Source organism: Mytilus californianus, unplaced genomic scaffold, assembly GCF_021869535.1.
Source record: "Mytilus californianus isolate M0D057914Y unplaced genomic scaffold, xbMytCali1.0.p SCAF_4, whole genome shotgun sequence".
NCBI classification, from domain to species: Eukaryota; Metazoa; Mollusca; class Bivalvia; order Mytilida; family Mytilidae; genus Mytilus; species Mytilus californianus.
In genome coordinates, this window is record NW_026262690.1 from 106,104,510 (window position 1) to 106,129,804 (window position 25,295).

Sequence of the window (25,295 nt, forward strand, 5' to 3'; positions counted from 1 at the left end):
AGTTGACCTTTTAACTAAATACTCTGGAGCCTTTGCAATTTTCAAACATGACCTGGGTAGGACAGACATAATACAACATAAAATAAATACAGGAGATGCTCATCCTAGAAAACAAAACTCACGACGTGTACCTTTGGCTCAAAGGAAGGAAGTTGACGAAGAAATTCAACGAATGCTTGAAGGGGGTATTATACGTCATTCCCAGTCACCATGGAGCTCCCCTATTGTAGTTGTTCGCAAGCGAGACCAGTCAATTCGCCTGTGCATAGATTTTCGCTTAGTCAACGAAATGACTATTAAAGATAATTTTCCTTTGCCAAGAATAGAGGACTGCATTGACGCTCTAAGGGGAAACCAATGGTTCAGTACTCTCGATTTGGCTAGTGGTTATCACCAAGTAGGCATGGACCCTCAAGACGCGGCTAAAACAGCTTTTGTTACCAGTAAAGGCCTTTTTGAATTTAATCGTATGCCTTTTGGTCTGTGTAACGCTGGTGCCACCTTTTCCAGACTTATGCAATATATTTTATCTGGGTTACAATGGGAAATTTGTGTAATCTACCTAGATGACATCATTGTGTTTTCTAAATCATTTGAGGAGCACATTACCAGGCTCCAAGAAGTTTTTGATAGAATTCAGTTGGCTGGGTTGAAAATTGCTCCTAAAAAGTGTTTTATTTTTTCAAAAGAAAGTATAATTTTTGGGACATGTCGTGAACGCAGAGGGTATTTCACCAGATCCAATAAAAATAGAGGCTGTACAGTCATGGCCCATGCCAACCAATGTTAAGGACGTTAGAAGTTTTCTTGGAACCTGTTCTTACTATAGAAAATTCATTAAAGATTTTTCAAAAATAGCCCGACCCTTACATAGACTTACAGAAAAGAATGTGATTTTTAAATGGAATGCTGAATGTGAAACAGCCTTCAATATTCTGAAAAAGGCACTTATGACTAGCCCAATTTTAACATATCCTTGTATTGATAAGGAATTTATTTTAGATACCGATGCCAGTGGCACAGGGGTGGGGGCAGTTTTATCCCAAATCAATGATGAAGGCAAATAGTGTGTTATTGCGTATTATAGTCGTACTTTATCAAAAACTGAACGACAATATTGTGTTACTAGAAGGGAATTGTTGGCTATTGTTTTAGCAGTGAAACATTTTCATCATTATTTGTACGGGGTCAAATTCACTGTGAGAACTGACCACGGAGCCCTTAACTGGCTCAAGAATTTTAAGAACCCTGAAGGTGAACTAGCCCGTTGGCTAGAAATATTAGGGACCTATACTTTTATTATAAAACACCGTGCTGGTTAAAAGCATAGAAATGCTGATGGTCTTTCTAGAAGACCATGTGTTAATTGTAAACACTGTGATACCAGAGATGTGACTGAAGTTAGTTACCAAATTGAAAATCCAACAATAAGGTCAATTAATATGTTGGATGAAAATGAAACTGAAGATACCCCTATTATTACCAATTGGTTTAACAATAAAACCCCTGAAGAGTTTAAACAAGCCCAATTAAATGACCTTGTTATTTCTAGAGTTTTGACTTGGAAAAAGTCATCAGAAAAACCAAAGTGGCCAGAAATTTCTCATCTTAGTCAACACCATAAAACCTATTAGAGTCAATGGGATAGACTAACAGTTGTTGGTGGAATACTTTATAGAAAATGGGAAAATACCACAACCAATGATATCAAATTAACAATATGTTTTACCAAGTGCAGATAGAAACCGTGTGTTGCTACTGTTACATAATGATCAGTTAGGGGGGGGGGGGGGCATTTAGGATTTAAACGTACTATAGCCAGAATTAGGCATAGGTTTTATTGGGCTGGGTATACCAGTTTTGTAGAAAGGTGGTGTAAGCGTTGCACTGGGTGTCAGAAAAGGAACCAACCTTCCCATCATACCAGGGGACACATGAAAACATATATTGTTGGGGAACCTTTGGAAAGGGTATCTCTTGATAATTTAGGTCCAGTGACCCAAACCTATAAGGGCAATAAATATGTCATTGTTGTGACAGATTATTTTACCAGATATGCTGAAGCATATGGGGTACCTGATATTGAAGCCCAAACTGTAGCAGATAAGCTGCTGGAAGAATTTATATGCCGTTATGGTCTCCCCCTACAAATACATACTGATCAGGGATCTCAATTTACCTCTGATTTGTTTATTCAATTGTGCAATAAATTACATATTGACAAGACCAGGAATAGTCAATTTCATCCCCAAAGTTCAGGATTAGTGGAAAGATTAAATCGAACAATCGAGGGCATGATAAGTAAAGTTGTGCCTAAACACCAGAAGGACTGGGACCAATATTTACCTTACCTTATGATGGCTTATATATCATCAGTTCATGAAACCTTGGGAGAAACGCCATGTTTAATGATGATGGGCAGGGAAGTGAGGCTGCCAATAGATTTAATTTATGGGGGGGGGGGGGGGGGGGGGGGCTTGTGGAATTAAACTTAATAGATATAGTGTAACCAACTATGTTGATAAGTTGACAGATGAAATAGAAAAGGTCCATGAAGTAGTTAGAGACCGCCTTGTTAGTGCAAGTGAGCAACAAAAGAGGCGGTATGACCTCTCTTGTACTTTTCCCACATTTAAAGTAGGAGATGGAGTACTCCTTCATGACCCCAGGAAATATAAAGGACGTTCACCCAAATTTCAAATGCGGTGGTCCGGCCCATTTACTGTTATTAAAGTGCTTTCAGATGTTTTATATAAAATCCAGGAAGGCCCAAAACTGAAGTTTAAAGTGGTTCATGTGAACAGACTTAAACTTTTTCAAGGAAATATGAAAAGGTGGTATCAACCGTTAGGGGAACCAGCCTAAAATACCAGACTTCAAGTCAAGAATAAACTAGACAGAGAACAGACAGACCATGACTGATATTGTTATAATATAGATATGTATATTATTACCAGTAATTTGAGTGATATTCAATGTGTTATAAATTGTTATATTTATTGTTGTTAATAGTTCACTTACCTGAATATTAATGAAGTGAGAACCTTTAATTTCGATTGAAACATGTATTTATAAATTCCAAAAGTTATATGTAGGCTATATATATATATATACAAATCGGTTAGTCATGAAACCAATGACTAAAGAAAAATTAACACCATACGAAGTTGGTGCATTTATAATAATAAAAAAAGATTTATTATTCATACATGTTATGATGGTATGATACTAAACCCCTAACGGGAAGGATTGTGCCTGATATTCATATGATGAAGACATAATCTTTCAATCAGTTTAATTGAAGTCTGGAGCTGGCATGTCAGTTAACTGCTAGTGGTCTGTTGTTATTTATGTATTATTGTCATTTTGTTTATTTTCTTTGGTTACATCTTCTGACATCAGACTCGGACTTCTCTTGAACTGAATTTTAATGTGCGTATTGTTATGCGTTTACTTTTCTACATTGGCTAGAGGTATAGGGGGAGGGTTGAAATCTCATAAACATGTTTAACCCCGCCGCATTTTTGCGCCTGTCCCAAGTCAGGAGCCTCTAGCCTTTGTCAGTCTTGTATTATTTTTAATTTTAGTTTCTTGTGTACAATTTGGAGTTTAGTATGGCGTTCATTATCACTGAACTAGTATATATATTTGTTTAGGGGCCAGCTGAAGGACGCCTCCGGGTGCGGGAATTTCTCGCTGCATTGAAGACCTGTTGGTGACCTTCTGCTGTTGTCTGGTCTATGGTCGGGTTGTTGTCTCTTTGACACATTCCCCATTTCCATTCTCAATTTTATTTTTATGTGTATTGTACATGTGCATAGTATGAAGGTTTATACCTCATTTTTAATAATTCACATTACCAGTGATTTCTTCGTTGATACATGTTGTATACATGTACACGAAATGCGTTATGAAAAAACCATTGATGTTATATTTATAAAAGTTACAGTAACCAGACATTTGTTTTCTTGTGTGTATTAATACATATATATATGCAAATACCTGTATATATATAATTTGATACCAGAACCTTAGCAAGCCATTATGTTAAAAATGGATTTTATTTTATATTTTGTAGCATGAGTGATGTGGTGAAAACCAATTATATATACCCTTTCCAATGTGATGACTATGGGAAGAGATTTCCGGTTAGGGACAGCCTCCAAAGGCACAGAAGGAGATCCCACAGTCATGAATTCATCAAGTGTCGCTGGTGCCCTTATTCGCAACCAAAGTGTTATGGCTACAGAGTAAAACACCATGAAAAATGCCACGAGAAATACACAAACCTTATTACCACCAGAAACAAATATGTATGTGAGACTGAGATGGAGGAATACATCCCAGAAGACAGACCAATCTCCACTGAGACAACCAGGCAGCTAACAGAATTCCTGGAGGCCAGCATGCCGGATTTCTCAGACCTGTTAGGTGTGGAGCCCCGCACTCCATCACCAATGAGACAACTTCTCAATGAAGAGACACCATCAGAATGTATTATTTCTTCAGACCAACTCTTCTCCAAGTATTTGCATGACCTGTCACCAGTTAATTCTCCAGACAATTTCTCCATTGACATTGACTTGGCACCACAGGAACCTTCTATCACTTTATATAATCCTGAACCATCACCTCTAGTTTCTATAGCCACCATTATTGATCAACAACAACCATCACCTTCATTTTCCATTGCAACTAGTATTAATCATCAAGAACCAACAGAACAAATTTTAAATTTAACTATGACCAGGACCATAACACCATGTACACCAGAAGACCCAATTACCACCAACCAAGAAGAACCTTTAGATCTTTCTATGAAATTGAAACCCGCTAATAATTTGAATATAAAACCAAAGGAGATTCCTACCAACTCTTTGACACCTGTTATTGATTGCACAGTACCAACAAACCTATGGAATGTAAAACCCATCTCACTAGAAACAGACAACCACGAACATCTTTGCCTGGACCCAAGATTATTCTTTGCTGGAGCTCCATCACAATATCACACACACCTTTTGGCTAATACCTTACAAGAGAAAGTAAACATATGCAGGACATCACAGAAAGCTAGGTACAAAAGACAGCTTGTTCCAATTGGTGTTAGGACCATAATGAAGGAAGAACGTTGCTACCTACCAGATGGTACCATCCTAGAGATGAAAGAAGTATGGACTTCCGACCAGCCAACATCATCACCAACAGAAGAGTAAGGGTTTATTTTAAGGGTACATTTTGTAGGTAAGTTTTTGGTAAGTAGGTCTCTTATTTTTAGTCCGAGGACGAACCCTTTTTAACCCTTGGTGGGGGGGTAGTGTTATGCCTAAGGGTAGGAGATAAGGATGATAGGTTTATATGTATCACGTTTTATTCTTTTCTTGTGTTGCTCAGAGATTTCACTTTTACTTTCACTTTCATTTTCGTGTTCCGCTACTCTGAGCTGCACTGTTGTTTATATTATAAACGGAAGAACTATGGAGATGAACACTTTATATTTCAGGTATCGCGGCCGTATTATATTGTATTGTATGTATTATATTATTGTTTATGGGAAATATAGTTAGAACAGGGTTCGTTCTCACTGTTTGACCAGGGGGTACCTTGACATGTTCCCAGCTTTAGTTTGACCTGTATATCGCTTGTCCCATTTGCTCACCTGTTTTATTCGATCACGTTAAGTGTCTATATTGTAACCAGGGTACGTTCCCACTAAGAGTTATCTTTGATAAGCCCATATCTCCCTTTTTCCCTCGACAGTTGTACATTCCTATTTGTTTTTGCGCCATCTTTTATATTATTGCCGTGGGAACTTCCGGTTTTAAAGACCAATCGGAATTGACAGAGATGGCCTAGTTTCCAGAGCCCTTTACTATGTATATGTGATTTAATAACCAATCACTACGCTATTTCGCCGGACACACTTATCCCTATAGTAACGGACACACTTTCTGTGTCCGCGGACTTCCGGTACTATATAAACGGTTGTAGCAGACGATTCTAGTTAGTTCACAGCTCACGGAACCTTGACCATTTTTGTTCCACATACCACATAACCAGAGCGAACCACCTGTGAACCATCATCTTCAAACCATTACCAGGTTAATGTTTACCCCGATTATATATATTTATGACCTGACCAAGTGACCTAGATTATTTACTATGATACAACAACTTTTCCCATGTATACACACGACGAATAACGTCCAAGGGGGGTCTCTGTACTGTTTTCGCTCTGGGGTTATTTATTCATAACATATATATTGAATTATGCCTGATTAAATAGTCATTGTTAAACTTATAACTGTTTTTGTTATATTTTATCTTATTAAGAATAAGTAACCAGTGTCTTAGACTGCTCAGTCCAGCTACCAAGTTTTGCAAGTTACCATTGCAGTTTCACAATTACCCCATTACTGAAAGTTACTGAAAGGCCTGCTACCAAGGTTGATTTTTATATCGTGTAAAATAATTAAATATACACACACACAAATATCAAGCTTAGTAATGCTATATCAGAGGCGTTACAATATCCATTCTTATTTAGTCAAAAGAAAACACACCGCATTCATATATTTTAAAATCAGTCACAGAAATTTGTGGGATTATCCATTCAATATAAACTAATTACAATGCTAATTTTGTATTTTGTTTAGAATATATCCTTTTTATTATAAGTACAGTCAGAAAAATGGTGATCGTTTGAGTAAAATGTTATAACTGCATTTAATGAATTGGAAAGCTCCATGCAATACTTTTTTTCTATTTTTCACATTCTCACTATGCCAATACTCACTTTTTCTCTTATTTCTAAAGCACGTTTACATAAAGGTTCTGTTTCTTTATATTTCCCTCTCTTGCCATATAACACAGCCAAATTATTTAATGTTGCAGCTACCTGTTAATTCAACAAATTTATTCATGGAATAAGATTACAACTTTAAAACAACAATGTACATAATATGATTTTCTGCTGGAAGAATATATAGTTAATTGAAATTCTTCAAAGCCTGTCAACAGATTTCAGAGAGAAAAAATATATTTCAGGTTGCCAAGTATTACATTTGTACCTAGGCCAAAATATTGCATGACTAATTGTCACTATCCAGTTATCGAATATGCCTTTTGTGTCCTAGTTTGTTTTTCACCTTTTATTTAAGAAATTATGCATACTTTTGTGAATATCTTTAACAAACTATTGAATGAATTTGAAAATATTTTACATCTTCCTATTTTCTGGTGAGGACACAGTTAAATGATATGTCACTAAATCAAAACAGGAGTAACTTTTATTTTGAATGGTTCATACATATCATTAAAAGGAACAAAGATAACGAAAAGTATCGTTGATAACTGAAGACAGTGCAGGAATTGTTATTTGACATGGGCAATACATTATACAGGTAATGATATTCAAATTATTAAGTATTATGTGGATAGAGATATGCAGGTATCTACAAGTGCATGTATTTGTTCCATTATAATATATAATATGTATATTAAAATTATGAATAACCATGTGTATTGTATGACAATCTGAAATCACTTTTAACCATAAAATGGATTTCCCCTTTTTTCATCTAAACTTAACATAGTAAGGTCACAAATAACAACAACAAAATTTTAGTCAATCCTTTCCACCATAATGCAAAGATAGTTTTATAACTAAATGTACCTGGATAAGTTATTGCTGTTGAAACTACTTAGAGGTTTAGGTCAAAAGCCCTCTTCCATGCGGGGAACTTATAGTGAACCAGGAAGATAAATCTAAACAAGGTCTAGCAAAATGATTTATCTAACCATCTAAACAACTAAAGCTACGTTAGTTAGAAATTCAGCAAACTTCATGAATACTTTTAGAACTATTTTCATGAAACTGAAACATGTCACACAATAATTCATGCTTTGATAATACATTCAACAGAACATATTTACAGTACAATAATCAGTTTTTGCACAAATGAAAACCTTTTCAACCCATTAAAGATAACAGATAATTAAAAAAACAATTACTAGTATACCATTTCATTTTTTTTTTTCAAATTTTAGCCCCCTCCCCTTTGTTTAACAAGGAATCAAATTGTCCAAAATATTACACATACATTAGTTACGAAATTCATGCACACATTTAAACATGATATAGTATTTAAGCAATTAACTACAACATAATATCCTCTAGTTTCCCATCTCTCTCCATATAAATTTGAATAGAAAATAATAAACAGTAAAAATAAACAGGTAATCCGCTTTACACCACCTGTACATTGTATAAAATAACAGCACAAGTTTTTTTTCTTCTTTGAAATAGGCACATTTTTACTCTTTTCTTCAAAGGTTTTTATTGTTTACAAGTTCCTATATATCAAAACAGAATATCTCAAAGAATTGTGTGCAAATCTGCAATTTACAGTTTTTTTATACTTCAACAGTGAATTACTTTTGCTGTGATAAATGTTTTTAGAACTCTGAAATTTGTAATTTTCTTGCAAAAGCTACTTGATGCATACTAAACAATATAGCTCATTATAAAGCAGAAATTAGAAGTGCATAGATCAATGAATGTCTTCTAAAGATAGAATTTGAAAAGGTTGTTAAGTTTTCAGAGAAAGCAGATTTTGTTGGCCTCTTGAATTGAAAAGATATTGCAGAAAAGAATGGTTATCTTCGTGAGATGAAAAGAATCTAGTGAGTTTGTGAGAATGACAATGCACAGGTGATGTATGTTACTGGGTACAACATGAACCACCATGGGTTATACATGCAGTACAAAAATCACTGTAGCGTGATCCTTTCCTAACGCTTTCTCACGGATGTCTAAAGCATCGTTCAACAGGTTTACAGCTTCTTTATATTTTCCTTGGTCTCTGATATTTTCATATCACACATTGTATTCATTAATATCAATTCGATGTTCTACAGAAGGGAGAGAGTTTGATGTAATATACCAGTGCAGAAATCCTAGAAAATTTAATTTGGTATTGTCCGAGTTTTGAAATAAAAAAAAATCTTCGCAAATTCCCCGGAAAATCATAGTAATTATGTAATTTTCATGCTTCAGGCCAATACTTTTAATGAATCTTCTCCTAAGAGTGTTTGACCTACTTGCTGTTTACATACATCAAACTATCTCCCAAAATTCATATCAATAAGGCACTCACTGCAGGATGATCATATCCTAATGTTTTTTCCAGTATTTTTATGGCATCGTGAAGGAGATTACCAGCCTCTTTATATTTTCCTTGATCTCTACAAAAATAGCAGCAGCAAACAAAATCAAACAATTGAAAACAGATTAACGACATCTTTTTAAGTGACTGTACTGGAACTTGAAAAAAATTTAAAAAAATCAATACTGTTCTTTAACTTTCAACAAGATTTGGAAAAGAAATTGAAGCATTTTGATTATACAAGGATAAGTGACCAAATATGGATTTATTGTTGCCTAATGTACTTAATTTTTGTGTCAATCTATATTTTTGTGTCAACCTATGTTTTTGTGTCAACCTATGTTTTTGTGTCAACCTATATTTTTGTGGCAACATCTATTTTTGTGTCAACATTTATATTAGTGTCAACCCTTATTCTTTCCATCAAATTTCAAGATGACACAGTTAAAAAGGAAGATAATCACCTAACACATATGTACATAAAATAACAAATTCTGGAGAGAAACAAAATCTTTTGAGTTTTGAATCAAACAACCTATTTTTCATTTAAAAGTTTATAACATTTTTACATATATACATTTATTGATGAAGTGAAGTATAAAAGCACCAGATGTGATCTGTTGCAAAGTCAATGCCACTGATTCAGTAGTATTATATTTATATCAGTCTGCCTACAGGATAATGACTGGTCGATTTACACAAATTCCTTGCTGGTGTGAATGAATTTGTCCTTTAAATATTTCTGATATACAACAAATTCTTTCTTTAATCCTACCAATGTGTACTTATAGAAAAGGTTACACTGTAAAGTGTTCAATTCTTTGTGAGGGGTTTATTTTTCACTAATTTCATGATTGAAATAAAGTTATTTAATTTGATCATTTGCTATTTCCCCCATCTATGATGCCATTTTTATTATCATAATAAATTGTATCAGTTTCGAATAGTTCTTCGAAATCTCCATTTCACTGACATTGACCTCAACTACAACCCTTTCTGTTTTTATTTTACAGTCATGAAGAAACAGAACTTATAATGTCATAAATCATTAGTGTTGTGTAAGAAAATAGCTATTTACACATTATTTGGGATTTTTGTACCCAGAGATAAGAAAAGGACGAGAAAATATGTTGAGTTCAAAAACATAAATAATCTATAAATATTTAAAAACAAGAACAATGGTTAGATGCTTTACCAAAAGAAACTTGACCACTCAGCCAAGATAAATACTGTTAAAAAAGAATGTGCCCATTCTGGGAAAAAAACCTCAATTTGGCATATATTTTAGAAAGATCACATTATAATGAACAAGGTACTAAGTTTCAAGTTGATATTATGACAACTTCATGGTAAACTATCTTCAACTAAAACTTTACTCTGATAAAAAAAAAAGATGAACAGATGCACAAACTGGGAAACAGTATGCCCTACTATCCTTAGCGGGGCATAAAAATCAATTATCCATATGCTCTGACGACGTGAGTACCATGAAACAAATCAATATGGCTCCAAACATAAGAATACTACTTTTTCAATGCATCTAATGTAGTTTTCAAATTATTTTCATAATGGCTTAAACGTCCGTGTACATTTACGCCAAACATTTGTCATTTTAAAATGAAAAACAGATTTTGCAAATTGCTCTGCAACTTTTAAAGTTAATTGGTTTGAAAAATGTAACAAAAATCTTTTGAAGTCACTTTTGAAAAATCATTTTCTTAATGAGATTTGTAATTTGTAATTTTCATGAGATTACATTTTTTGATTTCACGAAGATATTAAAAAAGATAATAATAAGCTTGTGTTAAAAATGAATTAATTTATCAACAGTTTGAATAAATTAAAACATTTGCATTTGCTTGTTTTAGAAAAGAAATCATATTTCAATCTCATTCTAAAAAGCAAAAATCAAAATTGCTGACCTTAAGCATTTTTCAATTTGATTTTAAATATTGAAAAATGAAAATGCTCTAACGTGGAGCATTTTTTCATTTTGACTTTAAATATTGAAAATTGAAAAATGTTCCAACGTGGAGCATTTTTCAATTTGACTTTTGATATTGAAAAATGAAAAATGCTCCAATATAGAGCATTTTTCAATTTGACTTTTAATATTGGAAAATGAAAAATGCTCTAAGGTAGAGCATTTTTCATTTTACTTTGCAATATTAAAATTTGAACAATGATCCAATCTGCATCATTCTTTTAATTTTTTATTAGTAGAACGAAATGAAATTTGTTTCAATAAAGGTGTTTTAAATTTTCAAATTGTCGACACTATTTTAAAATGTTTCACTGTTCCTTTTTTGTTTTTCCTTTTAAAGTAAAATATCTCGAAGACCTTGTTAATGATCTATACGTGTGATTGTGTGTGGTATCAAGTAATTCCGAACATGAGTAGTATACTGAAAAGTACGATAATGACCAAAAAAGATTTTTTATTAAGTAGTTTACCCGCAGAACACACGACTGTATACCTACATGTGTGTGGAACATGCCAAATATCCGTAAATAACATTGAAAATGAAAATGAGGAATGTGTAAAAGAGACAACAACCCGATCAAAGAGCAGAAAACAGCTCAAGACCACCTATGGGTCTTCAACACTGCGAGAAAATCCAGCATCCGGAGCGTGGAGCATTTTTTTCATTTTGACTTTAAATATTGAAAATTGAAAAATGCTCCAAAGTGGAGCATTTTTCAATTTGACTTTTGATATTGAAAAATGAAAAATGCTCCAACATAGAGCATTTTTCAATTTGACTTTTAATATTGGAAAATGAAAAATGCTCTAAGGTAGAGCATTGTTCATTTTACTTTGCAATATCAAAATTTGAACAATGATCCAATCTGCATCATTCTTTTAATTTTTGATTAGTAGAACGAAATGAAATTTGTTTCAATAAAGGTGTTTTAAATTTTCAAATTGTCGACACTATTTTAAAATGTTTCACTGTTCCTTTTTTGTTTTTCCTTTTTAAGTAAAATATCTCGAAGACCTTGTTAATGATGTATACGTGTGCACTGTGTGTGGTATCAAGTAATTCCGAACATGAGTAGTATACTGAAAAGTACGATAATGACCAAAAAAGATGTGATTTTTTATTAAGTAGTTTACCCGCAGAACACACGACTGTATACCTACATGTGTGTGGAACATGCCAAATATCCGTAAATAACATTGAAAATGAAAATGGGGAATGTGTAAAAGAGACAACAACCCGATCAAAGAGCAGAAAACAGCTCAAGGCCACCAATGGGTCTTCAACACTGCGAGAAAATCCAGCACCCGGAGGTGGGCTTCAGCTGGCACCATAAAAAAATGTGTACTTGTTTAGTAAAAATGGACGTCACACTAAAATCCAAAATATAAATGAATTAAAATTCTTAAAAAAAACCAAACAAACACGACTAACAAAAGCCAGAGGCTCCTGGCTTGGGACAGGAGTAAAATATGTTTTGTGAGATCTAAACCATCATCCTATACCTCTTACCAATGTAGAATATACAAACACACAACAACGTGCACAGTAAAACAGAGAGTCCGATGTCTGAATAAATTATAAAAGAAACTAAACAAAATGACAATGTTACATAAATTAACAACGGTCTACTAGCAGTTACTGACATGCCCGCTCCAGACCTAAATTAATCTGATTGAAAGATAATGTCTTCATCATATGAAAATCAAGCACAATCTCTCCCATTAGGGGTTTAGTACCATATCATCATAAAATATACGAGAAGAACATAACCCGTTTCATGCATACAACTTGTTTTAGAATAAATTTGTTTATTTTCAAAGCAAAGACCCTATGAGTGAATCAATATTTATAACAAAATATGCCGTCTTTCATTACCTGACAACAGTATCGTGACTATATCCCTTGAATAAGTCTGTTCAAATGTTTGGTTAGCTTTTGAGGTAAATGCCGACATTTTTGTGCTTTGTATAGAATATTACCGTATAAGATTGGATGTGAAATAACTGAACTTATAACATGTCTGCGTGTTGATTTATATTTACGAATGACGTCCTTGTACCGATGATAAAATTAAGTAAATGTTATGACTAGTTTGTGATACAGAAAACCCTGGTGTAATAATTTTTCAGTAATACAGAGATTGCTTTCGTTAAAATCAAATACACATGTACGTTATTACGCTGTTGAAAATAGATCAAAGAAGTTCCGGAAAAAAAATACAAAACATCGATTGATAAGCAGCAAAGATTAACACTTTTGAAATTAAGCTACTTAAACCCGACTGTCTTCCTTGTTCCTATCTCGATGTCATAGTACTATAATACAATGACTACATGACGGCATTGCAAGGTCTTTATGTAATCGTACTGCATTCCTAAGACAATCGGGCAGCGTCTTGTTTCCTTTGAATTGTCTTCGTGAGGCGAAATAATGCTCGATGGCACCGATGATCACACGTAGTAGAGACGAAGATGACATGAGTTGACATGATTCCCCAACGATGACCTTATGAAAGGCAACATGGACATACGAATTCAACTCGAAAATGAATCATCGCAAGGTCTTTCGGAATTTTTTTTTGCATGCCAATGATTTTGCCACCGCTCACAAAGCTACTGCCGGAGCCTGAAAAATTCAAATTGTTGTCATACCATGGCTTAAGATGCCCCACGAATGGTCCGATTTTTTTACGATAAAACCCAAATTTGAATATTTTCTCTATCATGTGTTCTTTTTTGGGGCTGTGTGACGCACGCATTACCAACGGCAATAGGTGCGAAGTCCGCGCCTTTTTTTAAGGCAGTTGCTACTTGTCTGGCTAGCTGGACGAATAGTACCAGTACTCTTTGTCCGTTTAATACAATGCGCATGTCTGTGTTCGTGAAATATTATCTTCAGTAGCACCAGGGGGTCGCAAATCATATATATGGACATATGGACATCTAAAAAGCAATGATTTGCAATCTTAAATGGTTAGGCCCCAATCTTGTTACTGGTAATCGAAATTGTTGTTTTCTTTATATATAGTCCATTATGGACAACGTATTATTAGAAAAAAAATCATATATATTCCATATTTATTTCTTTATCTATGGCTTCACATAGTAAAAAGAGGGAAGAAATTACTTGTAAAACAAACTTGGGTCGTGATTGACTCATGCATTTTAAGTTAACGTAAGGATTTGGTCTAGTTGAAAAAGGTACAAAATTATTATGTCTGAAGATGTCAAAGATGGTTATGGACCCCCGAAACTTATCCATATTTTGAGTGAGAGGTGGGAGATTTTTCTATAATGTTTCCCCCAAAAAAGTAAACAACACTGTAAAAATCTTATTAAGAAATTCCAAGTGGGATTTTATTTTATTTACGTGAGAAGGTCGGGGTAACACGGGGTGCTCCTTTTCCCAAATCCTTCTTTTCTTTTTCAGCAGATCCCACCTCTATTGTCCCCTATATTTCATCAAGGATTTGTATATTGATATGTCACTATACAAATCCTTGATTTCATATTCCCACTTTTTATAATCCTATTTCCACATTCACACTTTTTGTATAACCCCACCCCCCACTTCCAAAAGCCGTGTCATTCCCCTCCACTTTGTTCGCAGGCTACTTGCAAAATTTATTTTCGGAATATAATTAAATTATATTAAGTTGTAAAGGCATTTCTGAATTACTCTTGCTTTGATAATCTTTTCCACCATTTATACAGCTCTAGCGAGTCGATTAATTTGGTAAAATTATAGTTATCCGGTCAACTACCTTTTTTATTTCCCCCTTTCCTTATGATTTCAATTATTTTTGAGTCCCTTTTATAAAATTATATCATTCTTTGAAGTTCATACTATCGTATTCCCTTGTCAAATTCTGAAAACTGGAAAAAATTTCACAAATATTGATATCGCCGTTTTAAGCCATGATCTCAAAATTGAAAATCAGTGATCGGATAACACGCGACCCCCTGGTGCTGCTGAAGATAATATTTCACGCACTTCCGTACGCACATACAATGACATGCGCATTGCAATGGCCGGACAAATAGCCGAAGAACTATTCGTATAGCCACTCCGTTTTTTTTTATACCGAAAAAGAAATATACACAATTTTCCACTGATTACGGAAACCAAAACTGGAGGCTTTTTTACATTGTCCAAAAACCAAAACCAAATGCTGCATGCCCTCAGTGATTACAAAAAAATTCTAGTGTTACTGAACATCGCACAATTATTGTTCTATCATAAAAAAAACTTATTTCTGTAATTGTGTAAAAGAGGGGCGAGAGATACCAGAGGGACATTCAAACTCATAGATCGATAATAAACTGACAACGCCATGGCTAAAAAAGAAAAAGACAAACAGACAATTAATAGTACATAAGACACAACATAGAAAACTAAAGACTAAGCAACACGAACCCCACCAAAAACTGGGGGTGAGCTCAGGTGCTCCGGACGGGTAAGCAGATCCTGCTCCACATGTGGTACCCGTCGTGTTGTCATGTTATTACAAACCCGGTAAATAGTCTAATTCGGTAGGTCACATTAGTGAAGAGGGAACGGGATTGTAGTTACCACATAAGGAACATGTCCGATATCATCTGTGAAACGGATATTCCATAACGGTCAACCAACTCGTGATGGCGTCCGTAAAATTTACGTAAGGATGATTTCAACTTCACCATTTGGAATTCTTGGTTTGATAGCTTTCTTGTGAGCAGCAACCCTCTATCAAGGAAATCATGATAGGAAATACAAGCCCGGGAATATCGCATCAATTGGGAGATTTATACTCCGTATGCAGGCGCTGCTGGAATGTTGCTACATACATGTAAAAATGGAAAGTTCACAATTGGGAAGCTGAAGTCATCTCTTTTGTCGTAAAATTTTGTTTTCAACCGACCCTCATTGTAAATTTCTAGATGTAAGTCAAGATATGAGGCAGACTTAACTGTATTCTGTTGTATCCTTTATCTCTAGTTCGATGGGATAGGTGCGTTCAACTTAGTCACCAAATTTTGAATAATTTAGTGAGAGAACATCATCTATATAGCGGAAAGTAAAGTTAAAGGATATTGCTTACTTTTTTTCTTTCTTCTTTAGAAGTTCCTGTATGAAGTCAACCTCATAAGAATAAAGGAACAAGTCGGTAAATAAGCTTATGAGAATATAATTTGATTCCGACATCCTCAAATTTTACAAGGACGTCCTAAAGTGAATTCGAAGTTATGCTATGGCAATTTTTTTAGTGTTCTTTTAAACTGGCACCCTTCACTGCTTATACATTAGTATACGCTGACGTTAAAGAGTACAACATAACATTTTTATCGCTTCACATAATATTAAATCTCTCATGAAAATGTTTTTAATGAACATTTATTTGTAAAATTACCTTTTTTTCTATCGTGAGAAATATATATCAGTAAATAAACCATGAATATCTGTGTACGCAGGTTAATCTTGATTTGATAAAGTGTTTAAACCTTGAGCTGAAAAGAGTCTTAAACTAGCTCAAAACCAAAAACAGTGTTTTAATTACCGATAACAGTAATTGTATGTGGTCATTTCAAGTGAATTATAATAACAAAAGATAATATTATGGCGATGCATGTCAGTTTTACCTAATTTCAACTTCAAAAATACAGCCGCTTTTAAGATTTTTGAATAATATCTAGGTACATGTATGTTACATCATTGATCAATAATAATAATTTGAACAAAGAAATTTGTAATGCGTACCTCTGTATTTATATTAAATCGTTATACGCCTAGTTTTTTTAGTTTCAAGTCCAGTTTTTGAAGAGTATTATTACAGTACGACTGGTATACATGCTACTTATTTATATAAATATAAAAAGATGATGTGGTACAAAAAATGTATGATTGCCAATAAGACAGGTATCCACCATAGTTCAAATGAAGGAAATGTAAGCAATTATAGGCAACCGTACGGCCTTCAATAATGAGAAAAACAACCATACCGTATAGTCGACTATAAGAGGCCCCGACATGAAAAATGCGAAACAATTCAAACGAGAAAAACTAACGGCATAATGTATAACAATACAAATTACGAAATCACATATTACAGATATGAACCAACGACACCACTGATTTTTTTAATGTTGCGGGGTAAAACATGTTTGTGAGCGCTCAATCCTTTGTGTTATCTTCATAACACCCCGGAAACAATATATAATCTGATCACATTATTGTACATTATTAGTATCGATTTATTAGCGTGAGATATACACAATTCATTGAGTCCAATACACAGCGTGTTTATTTTATCATTTTAAAGAAGGAATGTTTAATAACTATAATAAATAGAATAATTTTAAATAAACACTAAGTTTAAATTAAAGTCATTAGGGTAGTAACATAACAAATGGTAACACATGGTTTACACAATTTATTTTTTATTTTTTTACTGCCTCGTGGCGGGAGGTTGTGGGTTTGAATGCGACGCGGTCAAACCAAATACTTGAAAATATATATTTGCTGCTTCTCCGCTAGGCACTGTGCATTTAGGAGTAAGAACAAAGACTAGTCGACGCGGAGGCAGAATAATGTGTCGGAGTAGGCTGACATGTCTACTTGTGGACTGTTTCCTTGTGAAAGAGCACATTAGGAATCAGGCCCAGTGTGTGGTCTACTACAAAGTAGGGTTTAAATTATGGTAATATGTTCTCGTCTTGAATATGCATTTAATTTGCCATTTGACCTTAAACGACCATTCGTCATCATCGCCATAATTTTTCGTTGAGGTTTGATAGCAAAAGTCTTAACTATCATATAAACACGAACACGGCATCATACATGTATTTCGCCTATTGTTGCACGTAAAAATATTTTCAGGAATAGAGTTCACTATTTGAACGCTCACATTCGAAACTGGTGACTATCGTGGAGACCATTTAAGAATGACAACGATACCTTTGGATGATCAAACTAGATGCATTTCTTAATGCTTTCAGTTTCTGACCTTTGGAAATTATATTTCTTTAACATTTTTCCAGAAATACAATCACAATAACACTTCGGAAATATGCCCACTTGTCTTAACAAGATCCAGAACTGTTTTAGGTTTTCGAGCCATGACATGCAAGGTCTATACTCGGGGGAGGGGGCACTTACTTTATCATGTATGATAGGGATCGCTGAAATAGGTCACTTTTTCAGCTTCCGGATATGGATTAGACTGAAAAGTGTATTTTGTGTTTGTAAAAGGGTTTAGGGGGGGGGGGGGGGTGAAATTTAGTAGGCACTGTGTTCCAATTTACGAATTCAAGCAAACCAAACAAACAATCCAATATACCTTGGATTTTTAATTTCACAAAAAGCCAATAGATGTTCATGTATGTTAATCTTTTTTGTTAGGTTGCTGACTCTGATTATCTCCTTATGCATATCTTAAATATAAGTATACTCTAAGGTTTGGTTCCTTCCTCCTGTCATTATTGATACATCCCCTTTTCAATAGTTCCTTGATCCACTACTGATTAAACTAAGAGAAAAGACTTCTGTGAATTACTTCTTCCGTTTAGACAGTTCATCAAGACAAAAAAAAACAATTAATACTATAAACATGGTATATATTACACGAATTCAATATTAGTGGGATCATGTTATGAAATAGGCGAGGTCCGACTTATTTTTAAAATTAGATCTAATTTAAAACTAATAAAAAAAGAACAAAAAACGGTGTGAATTTTTTTTGAAAATAGCAACCAACGCAGACTGGATACACATCAAGGATCAAATCAGTATAGAATTATATTCACTTAATTTTCAACAGTCTCGTATTGAGGAAGGGTCTGTTTTATACGAAATCACGTCAGATCGACATTCGAACATTCATTGAACGCATTTAATTTATGTAATCTTCAGACAGTGCAAAACACATATAATTATTTTCTGATGTCCTATCCGACCTACTGTGCCCACATAACCTAGTCCATTGCTTTAATCTTAAATACTAGTATGTTAACGTCTTAAATGTGGATGAAATGGTTACCACTCAACTTGAGAAAGCAACTGATAGCCTTGAGATTGCAATCTGTATGAATTATTCGGCAGCCATCAAATATTATGTCCATCAGAGTAAACAGTACGTCAGTACTTTGATTGATTTCCTCTCATGCATTCACACCTTGTTATCAAATTCCTTATTTTTTTATGTCATAGATAAGCTTAATTAATTTGAAAATCAGATGTCTCTGTGATTTCATCAGATCTTTTGTTTACTCTCAGATTGGTAAATTTACCGGCATGATATAATTTGTAACCCAACCAGTTTTGGTTTTTTGTTTGTGTCGTTTGGTTGCATACGTATTTTTGTATACCTCACATTTCATTTAATTCATAAATCCCATCACAAAATGACAGGTTTGATTTCTGGTTTTGGCACTCTCATGAACATGAAAAGTAAAAAGGTAATTAAAAAAGGAACATCGAGGTGCATTATAGTTTATCCGACTTACAAATATTCACCCAAACTTGTGTATCAACTAAACATTATTAATAATTTTCATAATTTAATTATTATTCATTACCCAAGAACATGAAGAAAGTATGAACTGCTGGTTCATAAGTATAAATTATCGGGTTTTCTACACATTGATATCGTAAATTATCAGTCGCGAGCAACAATGTGAACCTTTTTGGCGAGTGAGCGCAGCGAACGAGCTGAAAAGCTTCACATTGTGTCGAGCGACTGATATTTTACGATATCTATACGAAGAAAACCCGATTATCTGTTTATCGTTTTATTACTGGCTTTTTCCCACTCCCTCAGATAACGCCTGCTCTCGTCTCAAAGCCGTGATATGAAAATTACGGAGCGACTGAGCAGGGTGATATAGGCATAGGGAAGGACGATAGGTATCATAACTGCATGTATGTTAGTTTTTTTTCTACGAAATCGTTATTAATAACGAATTTGTTACCTTTGACGATAATTTTGCTAAACTGCATGGTAACAGTATGGTCGTTGTCGGTGATCTGTTCTCTGATTAGACGAAATATTTTTTCAATGTTCGCTCTCACGGTTTGTTTAATATTTTGTTATGTATTGTTGGTGATAGTTTAAATATAGATATCTAATATTAAAATGTTCTTTTGTTAATGATACAATTAATGTTTCAGGAGTAATACTTTTTTCCTTTAATAGAAAATACTTACTTGTGGAAAACTTCTAATTTCAATACAAGCTTTACTAGAACGCCTCCATCCATGCTTTATTTTTTGCCAGGTTTTAGAAAACATAAAATTGAGAATGGAAATGGGGAAAATGTCAAAGAGACAACAACCCGACCAAAGAGCAGATAACAGCCGAAGGCCACCAATGGGTCTTCAACGCAGCGAAAAAATCCCGCACCCCTGAGGTGGTCCTCAGCTGGCCCCTAAATAAAATTGTGTACTAGTTCAGTGAAAATGGACGTCACACTAAACTCCAAAACATATAAATTAACTAAAATTAAAAAAATGTATATATTGAAACCACTAAAAACGATATGCACAGGCTCCATAAAAATAGACAACTTTACGGACGGAAAATCTCACATCACCATTGACATCGTCATTATCACTATTGAAATTGTCATTATCACCATTGACATTGTCATATCATCATATTCACCAATGGGTTACTGTTATTTCAGACTTACAGGTTTTCTGTTCACTGCAATCGCAAAAGTCAATAATCTGTGCATAGCATTGCAGTAAGTGCAGACAAACCAGATTCAGAAAATCTACGATGAAAGCTTTTTCAGCTTGAATGCTATAAAAATATCTGTCATAGACTCTTTTCAAGAGAAATTTCATTTTTCTAAATAGATCGTCCCCGTGACAATTTTTTGTGTTGTATGCAAGTGCAGTAAACATTTAACAGACTCAATTATAAGAATCGATATATGCATATGTATTGGTACAAAATATAAAAGTTGAATTGAGGAGTGTTCTGATATATAGCATATTTAAGCTTAATAAACTGTTAAATTGTTATCGATAATCACTCTTTGGCGTCCGTCCGTTGTACGCACAGGAAGGGTTTGTGTCTGTAATTGCTAAATGCAGCCCAGTACAGTTATCATTGACATTCTCCCATGTTCTGAATCTTTTTTTGTTAGTTTGTTTGTTCAAGTTTATATTTATTTAATATATCAATATCACAGTCACAAGAAAATACTCTACGAATCGTTTCATCGGTATATTATGAGGCAATTTTTAGAATTGGTAGACGTTTGACGTATACTTAACGCATTTAAATATTACCAGGACCAAAGAAAAAAAAAAACAATTTAGTTTTAAGAATATGTTCCATTTGAAGATATAACTTGTATATCTTAATCAGAGAAAACTCCATCACTTTCATATCTCAGTTTGGGACATGATTCGGTAGTGAGTAGCGATTTCCCGTCAAGTCTGATTTCAGTTTCAAGCAACCATTTTTTTGGAAATAAATACAAGGGCGGATTTTTCAGGTGGTTGTTCAAAGTGAGGCGGCTTATCCCCCACCTCAGAAACGTTATAAATGTTTTGCGAGATATGGCATGCATATTCGACGCATATCCTTTATATTTTCTTTTATCCAGTGAATACTGATTAACAGACCGTCCACTAATTAGACAAGATAAGCTTACAACTGCATATACTGCAAGCTTTCTAAGGTGGATTCTTTCGTCAAATATGTTGAGGGGATACAGATTTGAATACATAGATTGCAACAATAATGCGCTACTTTTATTAAACATTCATATATTTATTCGATTATTTCTATGTTTTTAACAAAGTTAGTTGGGACACTCTAAAGATGGTTTGATTTAATAAGTTCATTAATATATGCATCATGTCTAGTGGCTTATATTTTATAACTATTCGGTAAACAAATTACACAAAATGTAATTCATGCAAAGTGGTTTGACAACAAAGAAGGGCGTGGAATTTGGAATTTTGTATTGAAATGTGGGCATGTTGGATAGAAACGAGAATCTAATCTTGTAAAATGCCAACAACGAACCCCTTCAAGAGTTTTAAAGGGGGGTTTTAACCTGTTAACAGCGTGACATTTTCCATGAGGCATCGTTTTTACCCTTCAGATTCCGAACGGACGTGACTATGCCATCCTAACTAAAACGAACGATTCTTCTAGGGGAAAAGCCTACCCCTACACTAGATAATGAACTGTTTCTTAACAATGGGGTACCCTAAGGAGATATGTCTGGAACTCCACCTTCTGCCTTTCAACATTCGTAACTTTAAACAACTTTTTTATTCGAATTTGAGCCCTTTCCGTCCAGTTTCTTTTTACGATATACCCAGAAGTTTATGGATAGATCATTGAGTAGACCTCTTGCAACATGTTTTTCTATTATATATATTGAACAAACAGATGGACAGATAGAATAGTAAGACCGAATACAACGTACATTTTAATTGTAAGAATGTATGAAGAAAACATATGCAAAATGATAAGATCCGCGGGATGCATATCAGAAAGAAAAAAAACGAACATAATGATGATACGTCGTAGCGGAATTTTCCATTCTACATAACTATGTTGAGATTGTTATGTATGATTTGTTAGTTTCTTCAAGAATTTACTGTAATCATTGTTACCAGAATTATACACAAACGATAAAAGACAAAACTACTTAACAGCTGACAAACCACATAAACCGACAACATCGGACTCTGAGTTTTACTGTGCAAGTTGTTGTGTGTTTGTATATCCTACATTGGCTAGAGGTATAGGGTGATGGTATAGATCTCACAAAGCATATTTAACCCTTGTCCAAATTAAGGAGCCCTGGTTTTTTTTCAATTTTAATTCATTTATATTTTGGATTTTAGTGTGACGTCCATTTTCACTGAACAAGTACACCTTTTTTTAGGGGCCAGCTGAAGCCCGCCTCCGGTGCTGGATTTTCTCGCTGTGTTGAAGACCCATTGGTGGCCTTAAGCTGTTTTCTGCTCTTTTATAGGGTTGTTTTCTCTTTTACACATTCCCCATTTCCATTCTCAATGCTATCATATAATATATATACAAAAACGTTTTATCCCGCTGCAAATGTTTGCACCTGCCCTAAGTCAGGAATCTGATTACAGTAGTTGTCGTCTGTTTATGTAGTTCATACGTGTTCCTCGTTTCTCGTTTTTATATAGATTAGACCGTTGGTTTTTCCGTTTGAATGGTTTTACACTAGTAATTTTTTGGGGCCCTTTATAGCTTGCTGTTCGGTGTGAGCCAATGCTCCGTGTTGAAGGCCGTACCTTGATCTATAATGGTTTACTTTTATAAATTGTAACTTGGATGGAGAGTTGTCTCATTGGCACTCATACCACATCTTCCTATATCTAAGTACGTCTGAACCAGTGACAACTCTACGACAGATTTTATCCATCGGATCACCAGTGATGGGGATACAAGGCTGAAAACACATTCTGTATAGATAATTCTTCTAAATAACAGCAGCCAAACAATGTTAGATCTGTACATTTGCGGATATATAAGGATATTTGGCATGTTCCACACACATGTAGGTCTACAGTCGTGTCTTCTGCGGGTGAATTACTTAATAAAAATTTACATCTTTTTGGTCATAATCGTACTTTTTAGTTTACTACAGTACTCATGTTCGGAATTAGTTGATACCACACACAGTGCACACGTATACATCATTAACAAGTTCTTCAAGATATTTGCTTAAAACAAGGAAAAAGAAAAAAAGAAACAATGAAACATTTAAAAATAGTGTCGACAATTTGAAAATTTAAAACACCTATATCATGTATATTGAAACAAATTTCATTTTGTTCTACTTATTAAAAATTAAAAGAATGATGCCGATTGGATCATTTTTCAAATTTTAATTTTGCAAAGTAAAATGAAAAATGCTCTACCTTAGAGCATTTTTCATTTTCCAATTTATTATGTCAAAATGAAAAATGCTCCATGTTGAAGCATTTTTCATTTTTCAATATTAAAAGTCAAATTGAAAAGTGCTCCACGTTAGAGCATTTTTCATTTTTCAATATGTCAAATCAAATTGAAAAATGCTAAAGGTCAGCAATTTCAATATTTGCTTTTTAGAATGAGATTAAAATATGTTTTTTTCTAAAACAAGCAAATTCAAATGTTTTAATTTATTCAAACTGTTGATAAATTAAATCATTTTTAACACAAACTTGTCATATTTTTTTTTAATATCCTCGTGAAATCCAAAAATGATATCTCATGAAAATTACAAATTACAAATCTCATTAAGAAAATGACTTTTCAAAAGTGACTTCAAAACATTCTTGTTACATTTTTCAAACCAATTAACATTAAAATTTGTAGAGCATTTTGCAAAATCATTTTTTTTTTCAGTTTGAAATGACAAAAGTCTGGCGTAATTATACACGGTCTCTTAAACATCACTTTCTGCAATAATTTTTAAATGCATCAATTTTACCTGTATACAAGAGCCAAAATGTTTAACATGGTAGCTACGTCAGGATGCTCATTGCCGCTGGTCTTTTCTAAATCTTCTAATGCTTTTTTACATAAGGGTACAGCTACTTCGTATCGTCTTTGTGAGGCATACTGGATGACTAGGTTGTGAAGGGTACGTAGTCGGGCTGGGATTTCATAACCACCACTAGCTGCTTGGGCCATTGCACTAGGTTGGGATGGTGATAGGACTGAAATGTGATAATATAAAGTTACTTGACATTGGGTTAGTGTCTAGTTGTCAAGAATTCCCCACATCACATTTTACTCATAATTCTATGTTCCTCGGGAGGTACACTTTCATACAAAGTATTACAAACTAGTTATTCGTTTAAATACATTTATTTTCAAATAGAACTATACATTATTGTAATGTTTATTTTTAGTAACACCGGACAATTAAGTCAAGCAGATGGCCGCATTGAAATGTCTCAGGTGAGTTTCAGATCAGCCTGCACATGTTTGTGGTGATTGGTTGATTCCAAATGTCAGGTCAGCACATTGACATACAACGGCTTCTAATAACAACACTTAAATTAGTGAGTTTTGCTTATCTTTATGGTATATTGAGGTCAAGTTTTCTTTAGAGATAATATTTCTTGCTCACGTCCCAAAATGTCCAGATAATTGCCATATCATGCGAATGTATAG

General features: G+C 34.1%; 2 protein-coding genes across 31 annotated transcripts in view; both read right to left on the minus strand.

Moving 5' to 3' along the window:
* Window positions 1-24,831, minus strand: part of LOC127739009 (kinesin light chain-like) — a 28,531-nt gene extending 3,700 nt beyond the window's left edge. The window contains exons 1-3 of the mRNA XM_052250572.1: window positions 24,607-24,831; window positions 9,159-9,246; window positions 6,797-6,898 (exon numbers count right to left, since the gene is read on the minus strand). Of these exons, the coding sequence (XP_052106532.1) occupies window positions 6,797-6,898; window positions 9,159-9,246; window positions 24,607-24,809 (393 nt within the window). The 5' untranslated portion in view covers window positions 24,810-24,831. The remainder of the gene's footprint in view (window positions 1-6,796; window positions 6,899-9,158; window positions 9,247-24,606) is intronic.
* Window positions 1-25,295, minus strand: part of LOC127739004 (kinesin light chain-like) — a 247,710-nt gene that overhangs the window by 13,812 nt on the left and 208,603 nt on the right. The gene's annotated exons all lie outside the window — the stretch shown is intronic.